We start from the raw sequence: 18,786 nt of genomic DNA, 5'->3' as shown, positions 1-18,786 counted from the left end.
AAGTCCTAGCTAGAGCAATTAGACAACAAAAGGAAGTCAAAGGGATACAGATAGGAAAGGAAGAAGTCAAAATTTCACTATTTGCAGATGATATGATAGTATACTTTAGTGACCCTAAAACTTCCACCAGAGAACTCCTAAACCTGATAAACAACTTTAGCAATGTGGCTGGATATAAAATCAACTCAAACAAACAGTAACCTTCCTCTACTCAAAGGATAAACAGGCTGAGAAAGAAATTAGGGAAATGACACCCTTCACAATAGCCACAAATAAAATAAAATATCTTGGTGTGACTCTAACCAAGCAAGTGAAAGATCTTTATGACAAGAACTTCAAGTCTCTGAAGAAAGAAGTAGAAGAAGATCTCAGAAGATGGAAAGATCTCTCATGCTCCTGGATTGGCAGGATTAAGTTAGTAAAAATGGCCATCTTGCCAAAAGCAATCTACAGGTTCAATGCAATCCCCATCAAAATTCCAAATCAATTCTTCATAGAGATAGAAAGAGCAATTTACAAATTCATTTGGAATAACAAAAAACCTAGGATAGTGAGAACTATTCTCAACAATAAAAGAACTTCTGGGGGAATCACCATCCCTGACCTCAGACTGTACTACAGAGCAGTAGTGATAAAAACTGCATGGTATTGGTACAGAGACAGGCAGGAAGATTAATAGAATAGAATTGAAGACTCAGAAATGAACCCACACACCTATGGTCACTTGATCTTTGACAAGGGAGCTAAAACCATCCAGTGGAAAAAGGTCAGCATTTTCAACAAGTGGTGCTGGCTCAACTGGAGGTCAACACGTAGAAGAATACAAATTAATCCATTCTTATCCCCTTGTACAAAGCTCAACTCCAAGTGGATAAAGGACCTTCACATAAAGCCAGATACACTGAAACTAATAGAAGAGAAGTTGGGGAAGACCCTCGAATACCTAGGCACAGGAGAAAAGTTCCTGAACGGAACACCAATGGCTTATGCTCTAAGATCAAGAAATGGGACCTCATCAAATTGCAAAGCTTCTGTAAGGCAAAGGACACTGTCAACAAGACAAAATGGCAACCAACAGATTGGGAAAAGATCATTACCAATCCTAGATCCGATAGAGGGCTAATATCGAATATATACAAAGAACTCAAGAAATTAGACGCCAAACAACAAAATAACCCCATTAAAAAATGGGGTACAGAGCTGAACAAAGAATTCTCAACTGAGGAAACACGAATGGCCAAGAAACACCTTAAGAAATGCTCAACATCCTTAGTCATTGGGAAAATGCAAATCAAAACCACCGAGCTATACCACTCCTGGGCATATACCCAGAAAATGCCCCAACATATAACAAAGACATATGCTCCATTACGTTCATAGCAGCCTTATTTATAATAGCCAGAAGCTGGAAAGAACCCAGATATCCTTCAACAGAGGAATGGATACAAAAAATGTGGTACATTTACACAATGGAATATTACTCAGCTATTAAAAATAATGAATTCATGAAATTCTTAGGTAAATGGATGGAACTAGAAAATATCATCCTGAGTGAGGTAACCCAATCACAAAAGAGCACACATGGTATTTACTCACTGATAAGCGGAGATTAGCCCAAAAGTTTGAAACAACAAAGATTCAACTAACAGACCACATGAAGCTCATGAAGAAGAAAGAACAAGTGAGGATGCCTAGGTCTTTCTTAGAAGGAGTAACTAAACACTCAAGAGAGCAAATATGGAGACAAAGTGTGGGACAGAATCTGAAGGAGAGGTTGTATGGAGACCATTCCACCTGGGTATTCATTCCAGGTGCAGTCACCAAAAATAGACGCTGATAAGGATGGCAGGAAGGGAAAGCTGACAGCAGCCTGATATAGCTGTCTCCTTAGAGGTCCCCCAGAGTCTGACATACCCAGAGGCAGATACTCCCAGCTAACCATTAATCTGATCAAAGGTTCCCAATGGAGAAGTTAGAGAGTAAACTGAAGGAGCCGGAAAGGTTGGTGGCCCCATGAGGAGAGCAACAATACCAACCAGCCAGAGCTCCCCAGGGTCTAAAACCACCAGCCTAGGAGCACATATGGAGGGACACATGACTCCAGCTGTATATGTAGGGGAGGATGGCCTTGTTGGGCATAGGTGGGAGAGGAAATCTTTGGTCCCATGAAGGCTGAACACTGAGGGGGGGGTTGGGGAATCTGAGAGTGGGGAGGGGGAGTGAAGGTAGGGGGTGCATATCCTCATAGAAGCAGGAGGAGGTGGGATGGTATAAGGGGTTCCTGGTGGTGGGGGGAATACGGTAAGGGGGTAAAATTTGACATGTGAATATTATATCCAATAAAAGAGGGGGAAAAAAGAAAAGTGGTTAGAACCAACATCCTTAATAAAACGTCAGCCCTCTTTAAAAAAAAAAAAGAAAGAAAGAAAGGAGAAACAAAAAGGGAGTACATCTATATGGAAGGGGAAGTGGGGAGAAACTGGGATGAGTGAAGCCTGTATATACTGTAAGCAGAATATATTGTATGAGACAATAATCTATTTTCAGTTAAAGAGGAAAAAAAAGGGGAAAAGGAATCATAGTTTTTGTACATTATACTTTGTTTAACTTTCATCTCTGCCTCTTTAAAGAAATGATGGTGGCAAAGCACTGATTATGAGAAGAAGAATTTGTGGGGAAAATATACAAATGGGTTGTCTGGGGCATGTGGAAGCAACCAGTTTTTTTTTTTTTTATCACAATGATGAAATGCTTTGAGTTACTCTTAGGTGGAGGCCTCACAGCATTGTATTGTTAGGGTTTGAGAGTCACTGAAGGAGGACCCCATATTCAAATAGTGTGCAAGAACAATAGAGCATTTATTCTGCAGAAGCACTAGCATGAAGGGATCACCACTGCTTCGAAATGGTGACCCAGACAAGGACATTCAGGCCTCTTTTAAATAATAAGAAAGCTATTAGATCCTTTCTGATGTCAAAACTGTGATGGCAACTCTGCTAGCCTTCAAGTGTCATGAGTTAATTGCTTCTGAGACAGCCAACAGGCATCTAAAAGTTAGAATACATTTCAAGAGGTTGTAAAACTGTTAACCAAAGATCATAAAAAGGGAACTAAGGATTTACTACAGGTAGAAGGACAGAAGATATTGATTGGGTTTATCTACACAAAACTTCAGGAATAACTTAGTTATGGTCTTTAACTCTACATGAACCTGTAGAGCTAGTGACAGATGATGAATATTTAGTCAGATAATTACTCTCAGTGGACATGCATGTACACATTCTCTGTTGTAAACCTCATGCTCTGAGAAGGAGAAAGTCTGGTTACTATCTAAGAGCAATTAACTGATGACACTTGGGAGACTGGCGGAGTTCTCACTGCAATTTTAACTATAAGAAAGGGACTTAATAGCAGTCCCATTATAAAAGAGCTTAATAATCACTGATATAATTTTAGGAATTCTTACAGAATCATCATCATTAAGACTTAAGCCATCTATATGTCTATATAGCATCACTACAAGATAGTTTATGACCTGAATGTATATGCAAACTTGTAGTAAACTTTTACCATGTGATCATGCACTCTGAAAGAAGTATGAGTTCTGAGGACAAAGAGCAGAGACAGGCTTTCCTCCCCTTTTATTATCCTGAGACTTCAACTAACAGGCTTTGACTTATAGCTGTGCGGTTCCTGCAGAGACATAACAAAGGCTATTTTACTTAATCCCTTTGTTGTACTATGAGGTACTAAATGCCTGAGACAGCAGCTTCTAGCCTCAGAACAACTCAGACAGGCAGGTCACCTACAAAAGCAAAATGACTTAGACTTAAGATAGGTAAACATTTCATTATTACATTGTTAGGGTTAGGTAATCTAAAGCCTCACTGATGGGTGCCAGGATGCCCAAATGGGCTGCTTTCCTGCTTCATGAATAATTAACCACAGGATGTGCTGTCCAGGACAGGTCTATTCTGAGTCAAGATATCTCCCATTCATATGGCTATCATCTGGCTCTTCCTCGGGTGGGGGATTTTTTTGTCTTGCTCCTGGACTTTGGGGACTTCTGCTGGAACAGATGGCTTGTGGCCTAGTTTCTGAGTGGAGACAAAATGGGCTGAGCAGGCCCTTTCAGTAAATGTAGTAAATCTCTCCCATTTTTCTGCTCCAAAGTAGTTACTTTAACAGTTATCTGAATTTCAACCAATATTAGTATTTATTATTTTCCTAAAGATAATATTTTTATTAATTAATTAAAAATTACATCTAATAAACCCCATCACACCTGTTTCCCATCCCTTCCAGGCCTACTCTCCCACTCTTGTACCCACTCACCCACCAAAAAAAGAAAAGAGAAAACATTTTTAAGTTGAAAAACTTGCTATCTTACTCTATAATACTCCTTCATTGTAAAGACTTCCATTATTCATTTAAAAATTTCAACAATAATCTTTGAATACAATTTATATATTTTCTGCAAATTTATATGTATTTTAAGATATGAATTAAGCACTTTTCTCATTCAAAATCTATGTTGTTACTAATTGAAAGTTTTTGGACATAAAAGAATAGCATTAAAAAGTAAATAGATACCTATAGAATGAACATAGTATAACTTTAGCTTTAGAATTATCATCTAATTAGCATGACAAAGGCCTTACAATCTCAGACAGACTCTGTGAGGGTGGAGCAAAGATAGCAGGAAGAAAGCTGGGAGCCTCCATCTTGATCCAAAAGCAGGAGGCAGAGAAAGCACATTGGTAATGATAGGATCCTTCTGAATCTACAAACTTCAAAAATACGGTGACATGCTTTCTCCAACAAAGGCCCACATCCTAATCTTTCCCAAAATAGTGGCAACCAAATATGAGCTATAGGAGTAATTTTCATTCAAAGCACCACATATTTAAAGTTGAAATATCAAATGATTTTCTGAAAGTAATGATCTAGATAAGCACAGTATTTGTAAACATTGGTTTTTTTTTTTAAAGGAATGTTTGCAGAGTCATAGAGATACAGGGTACCACCAGAAGTAAATGTGCGATCCCCCCACCACCCAGGAACCTCCTATCCCATCCCCCACCTCCTGATTCTATGAGGATGTGCTCCCACTTACCCCCCCACTCCCACCTCCCCACCCTCGAATTTTCCCCCACTGGGTGTTCAGCCTTCATGGGACCAAGGATCTCCTCTCCCACCTATGCCCATCAAGGCCATCCTCCCCTACATATACAGATGGAGTCATGGGTCCCTCCCTATGTGCTCCCAGGCTGGTGGTTTAGACTCTGGGGAGCTCTGGTTGGTTGGTATTGTTGCTCTACTCATGGGGCCACAAACCCTTTCAGCTCCCTCAGTCTTCTCTCTAACTCCTCCATTGGGAACCCCATGATCAGTTCAATGGTTAGGTGTGAGCATCTGCCTCTGAATATGTCAGACTCTGGCAGACCTCTAAGGAGACAGCTATATCAGGCTCCTGTCAGCATGCACTCCCTGCCATCCACATCAGTGTCTACCTTTGGTGACTGCACATGGGATGGATACCCAAGTGGAATGGTCTCTGGACGGCCCCTCCTTCAGTTTCTGTCCCACACTTTGTCTCCATATTTGCTCCCTTGAGTATTTTTGTTACTCCTTCTAAGTAAGACTGAGGCATCCATACTTGGTCTTCCTTCTTCATGAGCTTGATGTGGTTTGTGAGTTGAATCTTGGCTATTTCAAGTTTTTGGGCTAATATCCACTTATCAGTGAGTAAATACCATGTGTGCTCTTTTGTGATTGGGTTACCTCACTCAGGATGATATTTTCTAGTTCGATGGAAACTAAGAATTTACCTAAGAATTTCTTTTTTTTTTTTTTTTTTTCCCACGAGACGCGGGAAACGGGAAGGTGGGACTCGAACCAAGAGACGGTGCGCCCTCTGCGGGCGGGCGCCTTAAGGGCCGAGCCACCGGTGGTTCACTTAAGAATTTCTTGAATTCATTGTTTTTAATAGCTGAGTAATACCCCATTGTGTAAATGTACCACATTTTTTGTATCTATTCCTCTGTTGAAGGACATTTGGGTTCTTTCCAGCTTCTGGCTATTATAAATAAGGCTGCTATGAACATAATGGAGCATATGTCCTTGTTATGTGTTGGAGCATCTTCTGGGTATATGCCCAGGAGTAGTATAGCTGGGTCCTCAGGTAATTCTATATTCAATTTTCTGAGGAACCGCCAGACTGATTTCCAGAGTGGTTGTACCAGTTTGCAATCCCACCAACAATGGAGTAGTGTTCCTCTTTCTTCACATCCTCGCCAGCATCTACTGTCACCTGAGTTTTTGATCTTAGCCATTCTGACTGGTGTGAGGTGGAATCTCAGGGTTGTTTTATTTTCATTTCCTTGATGACTAAGGATGTTGAGCATTTCTTAAGGTGCTTCTTGGCTACTCGAGTTTCCTCAGTTGAGAATTTTTTTGTTTGGCTCTGTACCCCATTTTTAATAGGGTTATTTGTTTGTCTGGAGTCTAATTTCTTTGTATATATTAGATATTAGCCCTCTACCAGATGTAGGATTGGGAATGTTCTTTTCCCAATCTGTTGGGTGCTGTTTTGTCCTATTGACAGTGTCCTTTGCCTTACAGAAGCTTTGCAATTTTTTGAGGTCCCATTTGTCAATTCTTCTTCTTCTTTTTTTTTTTTTTTTTTGGAAGATAATTTTGTAATTATATTTATGTACAGAAAACTCAAGTGTACATTTTTAACCCAGTTTAGTGGCAAGTTCTTTAGCCTTTGCCTTTTCTTTTCTTTGCCTTTTCTTTGCATTTGGCAATGCGAGTCACAGACTTAGGACCCAGGCATTGCCTCTTCAGTGGCGGCGGATCTCATCACATCTGTCATTATAATTGGTCCTAATAGCTTCCACCAGCTTAGCTAGAGTACCCTTGTCTTCCGAGTTAATTTGTGTGAAGGCAACAGTGGTGCAAGTCTTCCTGTGGACCAGGTGCCCCAGCCTGGCCTGTCCCTTGATGATGCAGTAGGGCACCCCCATCTTTCAACACAGGGCAGGCAGGAAAACTACCAGCTCAATGGGGTCTACATCATGGACAATCACCACCAGCTGAGCCTTCTTGTTCTCCACCAAGGTGGTCACTATTGACTCCTGCTCGGAGGACAGGTGGTCTCTTAGTTGGGATGTCCCCTTTGTTCTTCTCAGCACGGGCCAGAAGCCTGTGCTTCTTCTCTTGCTTTATCTCTGGCCTGTACTTGTGGGCAAGCTTACGAAGCTGAGTAGCTGTTTGCCTGTCCAGGGCCTGGGTGAACTGGTTGATGGCAGGAGGTACTTTGAGCTGCTTATAGAGGATGGCTCTTTGCCACTGCAGCCTAATGTATCGGGGCCACTTACCAAAGCGTGTTAGATCTCTTTTGGGCTAGATGTCCTGCCCAATGCCTAAGTTCTTGGGCCTTTTCTTGAACAACAGATTGAACACCTTTTTGGTCTCCTGTTTCTTGACAATGGTGGGGGCCGGGGGCACCTTCTTCCCCTTGGCCTTCTTTCCTTTGGGCATCTTGCTTGGCTGGAGGAGAGAGCCCATTTGTCAATTCTTAATCTTAAAGTATAAGCCATTGCTGTTCTGTTCAGGAACTTCCTCCCCTCCCCAACCCCGTGCCTAGGTATTTGAAGGTCTTCCCCACCTTCTCTTCTATTAGTTTCAGTGTATCTGGTTTTATGTGAAGGTCCTTTATTCACTTGAACTTGAGCTTTGTACAAGGGGATAAAAATGGATTGATTTGCATTCTATATGCTGACCTCCAGTTCAGCCAGCACTAGAAAATGTTGAAAATGCTGTCCTTTTTCCACTGGATGGCTTTAGGTCCTTTGCCAAAGATCAAGTGACCATAGGTGTGTGGGTTCATCTCTGGATCTTCAATCCTATTCCATTAATCTTCTTGCCTGTCTCTGTACCAATACCATGCAGTTTTTATCACTATTGCTATGTAGTACAGTTTGAAGTCAGGGATGATGATTCCACCAGAAGTTCTTGTATTGTCAAGAATAGTTCTTACTATCCTGGGTTTTTTGTTACTCCAAATGAATATGCGAATTTCTCTATCTCCATGAAGAATTGAGTTGGAATTTTGATGGGGATTGCACTGAATCTGTAGATTGCTTTTGTCAAGGTGGCCATTTTTACTAAGTTAATCCTGCCAATCCAGGAGCATGGAAGATCTTTCCATCTTCTGAGATCTATTTCTTTCTTCAGAGATTTAAAATTCTTTTTTGTTTGTTTGTTTGTTTGTTTGTTTTTCGAGACAGGGTTTCTCTGTGTAGCCCTGGCTGTCCTGGAACTCACTCTGTAGACCAGGCTGGCCTCGAACTCAGAAATCCGCCTGCCTCTGCCTCCCAAGTGCTGGGATTAAAGGCGTGCGCCACCAACGCCCGGCTGAAATTCTTGTCATACAGATTTTTTACTTGCTTGGTTAGATTCACTCCAAGATATTTTATTTTATTTGTGGCTATTGTGAAGGGTGTCATTTCCCTAATTTCTTTCTCAGCCTGTTTATCCTTTGAGTAGAGGAAGGCTACTGATTTGTTTGAGTTGATATTATCTCCATCCAGTTTGCTGAAGTTGTTTATCAGGTTTAGGAGTTCTCTGGTGGAAGTTTTAGGGTCACTGAAGTATACTATCATATCATCTGCAAATAGTGAAATTTTGACTTCTTCCTTTCCTATCTGTATCCCTTTGACTTCCTTTTGTTGTCTAATTGCTCTAGCTAGGACTTTCAGTACTATATTGAATAGGTAGGGTGAGGGTGGGCAGCCTTGTTTAGTCCCTGATCTTAGTGGGATTTCTTCAAGTTTCTCTCCATTTAGTTTGATGTTGGCTACTGGCTTGCTGTATATTGCTTTTACTATGTTTAGGTATGGGCCTTGAATTCCTGATCTTTCCAAGACTTTTAGCATGAAGGGATGTGGAATTTTGTCAAATGCTTTCTCAGCATCTAGTGAGATGATCAGGTGGTTTTTTTTTTTTTTTTGAGTTTGTTAATGTAGTGGATTACATTGATGGATTTCCAAATATTGAGCCATCCCTGCATTCCTGGGATAAAGCTTACTTGACCTTGATGGATGATTTTTTTTTTTTTGATGTGTTGTTGGATTCGGTTTGTGAAAATTTTATTGAGTATTTTTGCATCAATATTCATAAGAGAGATTGGTCTGAAGTTCTCTTTCTTTGTTGAGTCTTTGTGAGGTTTAGGTATGAGTGTAATTGTAGCTTCATAGAACGAATTGGGTAGTGTTCCTTCTGTTTCTATTCTGTGGAATAGTTTGAAGAGAATTGGTATTAAGTCTTCCTGGAAGGTCTGATAGAATTCTGCACTAAAACCATCTGGTCCTGATCTTGTTTTGGTTAGAAGACTTTTTTTTTTCTGAGACAGGGTTTCTCTGTGTAGCCCTGGCTGTTCCGGAACTCACTCTGTAGACCAGGCTGGCCTCAAACTCAGAAATCCACCTGCCTCTGCCTCCCAAGTGCTGGGATTAAAGGTGTGCGCCACCACTGCCCGGTGAGGAGACTTTTAATGACTGCTTCTATTTTTTTAGGGGTTATGGGACTGTTTAGATGGTTTATCTGCTCCTGATTTAATTTTGGTACCTGGCATCTGTCTAGGAAATTGTCCATTTCTTCAAGATTTTTCAGTTTTGTTGAGTATAGGCCTCTGTAGTAGGATCTGATGATTTTTTAAATTTCCTCAGTTTCTGTTGTTATGTCTCCCTTTTCAGTTCTGATTTTATTAATTTGAATACTGTCTCTGTGCCCTTTGGTTAGTCTGGCTAAGGGTTTATCTATCTTGTTGCTTTTCTCAAAGAACCAGCTCCTGGTTTTGTCGATATTTTGTATAGTTCTTTCTGTTTCTACTTGGTTGATTTCAGCCCTGAGTTTGATTATTTCCTGCCGTCTACTCCTCTTGGGTGTATTTGCTTCTTGTTGTACTAACGCTTTCAGGTGTGCTGTCAAGTTGTTAGTGTATGCTCTCTCCAGCTTCTTTTTGTAGGCACTTAGAGCTATGATTTTTCCTCTTAGTACTGCTTTCAGGGAGTCCCACAAGTTTTGGTATGATGTGTCCTCATTTTTATTAAATTCTAAGAAGTCTTCAATTTCTTTATTTTTTCCTTGACCAAGTCATCATTGAGTAGAGTGTTGTTCAGTCTCCATGTGTATGTGGGCTTTTTATTGTTTTTGTCATTATTAAAGACCAGCTTTAGTCCATGGTGGTCTGATAGGGTGGAAGGGATTATTTCAATCTTTTTGTATCTATTGAGGCCTGTTTTGTGACCAATTATATTGTCTATTTTGGAGAAGGTACCATGAGGTGCTGAGAAAAAGGTATATTCTTTTGTTTTAGGTTGAAATGTTCTATAGTTATCAGTTAAATCCACTTGGTTCATAACTTCTGTTAGTTTCATTGTGTCTCGGTTTAGTTTTTGTTTCCATGATCTGTCCATTGCTGAGAGTGGGGTGTTGAAATCCCCCACTATTATTTTGTGAGGTACAATATATGTTTTGAGCTTTAGTAAAGTTTCTTTTATATATGTGGGTGCCCTTGCATTTGGGGCGTAGATGTTTAGAATTGAGAGTTCATCTTGGTAGATTTTTCCTTTGATGAGTATAAAGTGTTCTTCCTTATTTTTTTTTATTACTTTTGGTTGAAAATCTATTTTATTTGATATTAGAATTGCTACTCCAGCTTGTTTCTTGGGACCATTTGCTTAGAAGATTCTTTTCCATCCTTTTACTCTGAGGTAGTGTCTGTCTTTTTCACGGAGGTATGTTTCTTGTAGGCAGCAAAATTCTGGGTCCTGTTTATGTATGCAGTCTGATAGTCTATGTTTTTTTATTGGAGAATTGAGTTCATTGATACTAAATGATATTAAGGAAAAATAATTGTTGCTTCTTATTACTTTTGTTATTAGAGGTGGAATTATGATTGTGTAACTATCTTCTTTTGAGGCTGTTGGAAGATTATTTTCTTGGTTTTTGTTGATTGTAGTTTCCTTCCTTGTGTTGGAGTTTTCCATCAATTAACCATTGAAGTGCTGAATTTGTGGGAAGATATTGTGTAAATTTGGTTTTGTCATGAAATATCTTGGTTTCTCCATCAATATTGATTGAGAGTTCTGCTGGGTATAGTAGTCTGGGCTGCCATTTGTGTTCTCTTAAGGTCTGTATGATATCAGTCCAGGATCTTCTGGCTTTTATAGTCTCTGGTAAGAAGTCTGGAATAATTCTGATAGATCTGCCTTTATATGTTACTTTATCTTTTTCCCTTACTGCTTTTAGTATTTTTCTTTGTTTTGTACATTTGATGTTTTGATTATTATGTGATGGGAAGAATTTTTTTCTGGTCTAGTCTATTTGGAGTTCTGTAGGCTTCTTGTGTATTTATGGACATCTTGTTCTTTAGGTTAGAGAAGTTTTCTTCTATAATTTTGTTGAAGATATTTACTGGCCCATTAAGTTGGGAATCTTCATCCTCATCTACACCTATTATCTTTAGGTTTGGTCTTCTCATTGTGTCCTGGATTTCCTGAATGTTTTGGGTTAGGAGCTTTTTGCATTTTGCATTTTCTTTGACAGTTGTGTCAATGTTTTCCATGGTATTTTCTGCACATGAGATTCTCTCTTCTATCTTTTGTATTCAGTTGGTGATGCTTGCATCCATGACTCCTGATATTTTTCCTAAGTTTTCTATCTCCAGGGTAGTCTCCCTTTGAGATTTCTTGATTGTTTCTACTTCCATTTTTAGGTCCTGGATGGTTTTGTTTAATTCCTTCACCTGTTTGGTTGTGTTTTCTTGCAATTCTTTAAGGGATTTTTGTGTTTCCTCTTTAAGGGCTTCTACATGTTTACCTGTGTTCTCCTCAAATTCTTTGAGAGTGTTATTTATGTCCTTCTTAAAGTCCTCTATCATCATCATGAGAAGTGATTTTAATTCTGAATCCTGCTTTTCTGGTGTGATGGGGTGTTCAGGGCTTGCTATGGTGGGAGAACTAGGTTCTGATGATGCCAACTAACTTTGATTTCTGTTGCTTACATTCTTGCCCTTGCCTTTTGCCATCTGGTTAACTCTAGTTCTACCTGTACTCACTGCCTCTGACTGGAGCCTGCCCTTCCTGTTATATTTCTTGTGTCAGAACTCCTCAGGGTCCAGATGTCTCTGTGATCCTGTGATCCTGGGCTCCAGCTGCTCTGAGTACAGTGGCTCTTCTAGGATGTCTCAGGATATGGTGTCCACCTCTATGAGTTCAGTGGCTCCTCTAGAATGTCTCGAGATATGGTGTCCGCTGCTCTGAGTTCAGTGACACTTCTAGGATGTCTTGGGATATGGCATCTTCATGCTAGCAGACCAGCTAAGTGTCTGCCCCAGCCACCAGGACAAGGCAAGTGGCAGAAGGGGAGTGGTATTCTGCAGGGTTGGGGTTTGGGTGCCTGGTGGGACCTGAGTGCCCCCTGCTCCCAGTTGTAGCTCTGGGGCGTAGGGTAGTAGACAATTGTTTTTACCCGCTGCTCTGAGTTCAGTTGCTCCTCTAGGATGTCTCGGGATATGGTGCCTACATGGGATATGGTACCACCTAGGTGTCTGCTTCAGCCACAAAGACCAGGTGAGGGTGATTAAAAAAAAAAAAAAAAAAAGAAACAATAGACTCATGCTTTAATTTTAATATATTTGAGGTAATCAATCTTTCCTAATATGTCTTGTATTTTCTTATCATTATGATTTGTATTTTGATGATCCTGGAGTTTACCAATTAGCTAGATTGGATGACCAGCTGGCTCTATGGATCCATCCATCTCTATCCTTTATCCCAGTATTAGGCTTGTAGGTGTGTACTAACCAGATTTTATATAGATGTTGGGGATCTACCTCAGATCCTCATTCTTATGCAACAGGCAGGCACTTTACCAATGAAGCATTCTCTTCATCTTCTGGTTTCTCTACTTGTTCTACAGGTCTATAGTTCCATCTTCATATGGTAAAATATCGTTTGGAGTACTGAGAACTTTAAGTTTTGAAATATTTTTTCTTCAATTAGAAATGAACATAAAATAATGTTAGAAGTATTTAAAGGGGTAAATATTTAATTGGAAAATATAAACAAAAAGTAGTAAGAACATTTGTATCAGTACAGTAACATGCAGAGCAGAAGCACAAAATAGAAGAATTAGCCATTGAGACAAAACAGTCATAGGAATTATGAAACAGATGATCAGAGGAGAAAAGGGGAAAAGGCAAAGACAAATTGAAATGGAATTTAGTGGTTTCTTTAAAAACTCAGTTGTGTCACATGATGTTTTTCTGGAAGCTGTCTTTTGAAAGGTTTTGTGAGGTTTTGCTGAAAACAGACATGGAGAGGGCATGTGATGTTTAGAAAGAATATAAATAGAACCCCACAATGAGAGGATGTTCCTGCTTTGCTAGCCCAATCAATGTTTTACTGGTCTTCACTGGTCTTTTCTGGTCTTGACTTTGTAGTGAAAAATGTACCAAACAACTTTTGGTGTTATTCTGGCTGGTTCTGGCCACTTCTGTGGGGCCTTGCTGTTTCTGTTGGATTATGCTGTTGCTACGAATTCTTGTTTGGTGTTTTCTATTGGACTAGACTGCTAGTATCTGACAAAGAAGAGTGGAATTTCTCCAAGGAACTAGTTCTAAACAGGTCCACAACCACTTTCTCTAATAATCCTTTTCGGTGGGCCAGAATAGAGGTTAAAGCATTTAAGAACCCTAAATAAAGTAGGTTTTGAGAAATCAAAGCCTACAACAATTGATGTCAGTTAAACAACACTACAAATGAAGTTGAACATGTATATAAATTACAGAGTATAAAGTACATGACATTATGCATTATTGACTATATAGTGTATATAGAAACACACTCACATATAAACAGGAGTCTATTTTTCAGGTTACAAAAGAAAAATACTATACAATAACCAGCTTTAACCACTCCAAAATGTTTTGTAAATATAATGACCATGGTATGTTTTAAAACTTAAAGTATATTTGGAAATGAGCAAAATGTGATTTCATTTAAAATTTCAAATTTTCATTTTTATTTTGTGTGGTTTTCTCATGTGAATGTTTGTGAATATATATTACATGTGTCCCTGCAGAGTACAGAAGAGTGTGCTGAAGCTCCTGGAACTAGAGCTACACATGAGTGTGAGTGGCCATGAAGTACTGGGAACCAATTCTGATTCTTCTGCCAGAGCAACACTTTTTTAAAAAAAAATTATTTATTTTATGAATATGAGTAGTACACTGTGGTTGACCTCAGACACACCAGAAGAGGGTATCAGGGCCCATACAGATAGTTGTGAGCCACCATGTGGTTGCTGGGAATTGAACTCAGAACCTCTGGAAGAGCAGTCAGTGCTCTTAAACTCTGAGCCATCTCTCCAGCCTGCAACAAATATTCTTAAACACTGAGCTGTCTTTCTTGCCACACATTATTTCATTTTTGAAAAATTATATATATATATATGAAATAACATATTGGGAAAAATAATAATATGTAAGGAAAAGCAGAAAGTCAACCATAACTGTGCTAATATTATTTTTTCATAGTAGAAATTAGTACTATGGTGATCATTTTTAAAAATTATTTTTGTTTTTAAAGTAACATTAATCATAACATGATTTTGATAATACAGGCTTATTTTAAAAATGAAACTAAAACATAGAGATCATATTTGAAAATACTGTGTAGATACTGTTTTAAAAGAAAAATCCACAGATATGTCTACATTGAAAATAAGAAAACTTAAAAAGAAATTTCTAATGACTTTTGTAATTCACCAAAGGATTGGTTCTAGGCTAATATTGCTTACTGGATGTCATCTCACAGTTTCTACAACCTATAAAAGTTCTCATAGTTTACACCAGACACAACTTGGAATACATACGACACGTTCTTCCTTAACTGCTTCCTCCAGCTGAGCTGCAAATTGTGAACAGCACAACAAGAATGAATTCATATCATCACCAACCTTGCAGAAAGAATCACAAAACAGAGTTACTTTTAATTTTAGAGCCCACTTGTATATCCACTTATTTCTTAATCTATTTAACTGTATTTGGAAAATATTTTGGTTCTGTGTAATTTCTGCTGATTCAACCTTGGGTGGCAAGAAGCCATGTTTCAAATGTTATCCCAGCAAACCCTCCTAGAAATGAAATGTGTGTATCCTGAGCGTGAGGACACAACATGTTTTCCTCTTCTCATCTATACAACTGCAGAGATCGAGCAACCCAGCCTTACACTCCTACTTTTATGATGGTCTAAAGAAAAGAACTACTGTGTTATAGTGTGTAGAATTGAACATGTTAGAAAGGTTATGTATGACTATGGATGAAGCTCAGTGGTAGAGCAGTTGTCCAGAAAACCCAAAGACATAGGTTCCAGCCCCAGCATCACAAAAATAGAAAAGAATGTGAACTACAACTTTTGACTGTAAATATAATTTCAGTGTTACCTACTAGTAGCCAATCATCAATACAGTGCAATGGTTAAATATCTTCTGGTAGATATTTCTATACAGGAAACTAACCCATATTAAATGAATCTTACACACTTATTTCCAGTTAAGATTCTCACAGAAGAAGGTGTCCACTGAAGAACAACCATTAATAATATTCACAGGAACAAATCTGATGTAACATATGTACTATTCCAGCACTTGGAAGGTTGAGGCAGGAGATTTCAAGTTTCAGGCCATATTGAACTCCAGGGAATATTCAAGGAAACTTAGTGATGTATTGTCTCAAAAAATTTAAGGTTCATTTGTGTATGCATGCATATGTGTGCCTGTGTGCATGTATGTAGAAGAGGGAGCAAACATACTGTAAGAGCCAGAGGTCCAGGATATCTGCTGTAAAATAACATCTTCCATATTTGACAAGAAGTTGTGCCACATAAAATCTCAACAATAGAGTCGCCTCAATAAGATATGAAAAAGCAACCACTATCTGATATGACAAGTAGATGAGGAAAATCTCACTGGGCCCTAATCCTAAATGAAGAGATGTAGGGAATGAATAGATACTGAGTGAGGGAAACTGATTCTTCTCCAGGGATAAGCCCTCTGAAAGGTTATTCAAACATAAGGAATTTAATGAGCTGTGTACAGATCATTTTATGTTTATTGTATATACATAAATTTATTATATATACATCCATATATATTATAAAATACTAACTAAAGAATAAGAAGCCATGAATTTGAGAGAGGGTATAGTAGGAGTTGAAGGGAGAAGAGGAAGGGTGAAATGTTGCAAATATGACGGTCACATATGAAATTCTAACAAAATTAATATCAAAAAATTAAAAATGAGACCTAGTAAAAGGTACTGAAATAAGGATACCACAAAGATATAATAAAATGCCTTGTCTCTTAAGATAGGCATATGTCCCAATAAGTTCAAAAGTTCAATGAAACAAAATCACACTGCTGAATCACACTGGTATGAATACCCCTAAGAAGGAGTTAAAGGTGTCATTTAGCACTGAAATGTAAAAAGAAATGAGAAACCTAACTCCACTGCTACTGTCACAAAGAAAAAGACAGAAAACCAAAAAAAAAAAAAAAAAAAAAAAAAAAAAAAAAAAAAAAATCCACGAAAAGAAAAACTAAAAATTAACTTCCATACTTTTCAGTGAGGGAACAGAAAATGAGACAACATAGAATTTGAGGAACTGAATTCCACAGAACAAGCTCCAAAAAAACAAAGAACCAAAGCCCAAGCTATCTAAAGTGGTGGGCATGGAGGAAACAGGATGGTCTTACCTATATACAATCTCAAAGCACTCTGCTATGGACAGACAGAATTGCAAGACAAAGAAAAATCAGTTGAGCATTTATCTGTTTTTCGGGCTATTACACAAGGATTTCCTCAGATTTGAAAAGTTCCTTCCAGAAGGAAGAAGGCAGTTCCTTAGACTCAGGAAGTGAGAAAAATTTATACATTCAAATATCTCCTGAAACTTGGAAGATTGATCCTTCCTCAATGTTAGATAAGCTCTAACAATTTCTGTGGGGAAGGAACTCTGATGCATAAGATGAGTCTAGTTATGTGCATAAGTCATGCAGTGACCAATGTTCTTACCATTACCTGATAGTACAGCACAGCTGAAGAACAGTGTGGCAGTGAAAACTGGTTTTCCACTTCCCACACTGAGGATGAATCACTAGGCTAAATGGAGAGAAAAATTGTACCAGCTACTCGGTAGAAGTAGCTAGTCCCTTCATTCTTGTTTTTGTTGTTGGGGCTAAGCACGAAATTACATTTTTAGCCTTGTCTAAACACAGCTACTGGAATGCAACAAGGTCTTCTGTTTTTACCACTATTATCTACTACAACCCACAAACCACTGTAAGTCCAGATAAGAAAATGAAAAGCATTCAGACTGGAACTCTTAGCAAAAGAAATAAAGTATTTCTGGCGAGAACAACATAGTTATCCCTTCAATAAATCAGCATGAAGTTCTGAGAATTAAAAGATACAATGAGTAGTAACACAAGATCAAAGATCATCACAAACAACAACCATATGCCTGTCATTCATACCAAATGTGTAGAAACTAAAGTTTGAAACATAATGTCATTAACAATCCCTCCAAACTTTAAGACAAACAAATCATGAAAAAGATCTAAACAGTGAGCAAATTTAAATTCTGATGAACAAAATTAAATGCAATATAAATAAATGCAAATATTAAGCAGACTTATGGAAAGTTTCATCCCAGGTGTCTTATTAGATAGTCCAAACCAATCCGTTTTAAAACTAGTTATAAATAAAATGATAATACTTTATATGTGAAGAGTAAAAATGGGGACTGGCAATATGGCTAAGAGAGGAAAAGGGCAGGCCAGGTGACCTGAATTTGATCCCTGGAACCCGTATAAAGGGGAAAGAACAAAACTAACTCCACAAAGTTTTACCCTGGCTGCTACATATATGCTACGGCACATGCAGCTGTTCATACACACAAAATAACAATGAAAAAACAAAAGTTAAAAAAACTCAAGTACAAATATTGGATGAGACAAATGTATGTAAAACAGAGCTTGCGAGATGGCTCAGCAGTTAAGGGTGTCTGATGCCTTCTCAAAAGACTGGAATTCAGTTCCCATCACCCACGTTGGATAGCTTACAACCTCCTGTCACTTTAGCCCAATGTCTATTTCTGGTATCTGCAGGGGCCATCACATATGTGCACATCCATACATGCAGACATGCACACATACACAAAAATAAAGTTTTAAAAACACCTTAAAAGATTAAAACAAACAAACAAACAAACAAACAAAACCAAGAAACAGAAACAACCAACTTAAGGAGAACAATACTGCGGTCTTACTAGGTGAATTAAAACTATTTACTAGATCTCAAAACCCTTTTCTTTTTCTACCTTAATGTTTAGAAAGGAGAATACTTTTAAAAACTTACATTTTATTATTTATTTGGGGGTGAGGCTCATGTTTGCTTGCAAAAGTATACACATGGAGTTCAGAATACAACTTGCAAGAGTTGGTCCTCTCCCTCCATTATGTATGTCCCAAGGACTGAACTCAAGTAGTCAGACTATATGGCAGGCATCTTCACCCACTGAACCATTTTGCTGGTGCAGGAATACTTTCTTATAGTCAAGGCAATCAAAATAACCAAGCTCATATTTAAAACTCATCATAGAAACAAGACTATAAAAAGTGAACTTACAGATAGTTAAGACAGGAGGAATT

The 18,786-nt window shown here is 38.5% G+C and overlaps 1 protein-coding gene across 4 annotated transcripts in view; it reads right to left on the bottom strand.

The window, feature by feature from the left end:
* LOC117723360 (coiled-coil domain-containing protein 7A-like) overlaps positions 1–18,786 on the bottom strand; it is an 86,983-nt gene that overhangs the window by 59,739 nt on the left and 8,458 nt on the right. For all 4 annotated transcript variants that reach the window (XM_076916075.1, XM_076916076.1, XM_034522934.2 and 1 more), the window contains exon 5: positions 14,950–15,033. In XM_076916075.1, coding sequence (XP_076772190.1) covers positions 14,950–15,033 — 84 coding nt within the window. The remainder of the gene's footprint in view (positions 1–14,949; positions 15,034–18,786) is intronic.

This window comes from Arvicanthis niloticus, chromosome 18 (genome assembly GCF_011762505.2).
Source record: "Arvicanthis niloticus isolate mArvNil1 chromosome 18, mArvNil1.pat.X, whole genome shotgun sequence".
Taxonomy (NCBI): domain Eukaryota; kingdom Metazoa; phylum Chordata; class Mammalia; order Rodentia; family Muridae; genus Arvicanthis; species Arvicanthis niloticus.
This window is presented reverse-complemented; position numbering and strand designations above follow the sequence as displayed.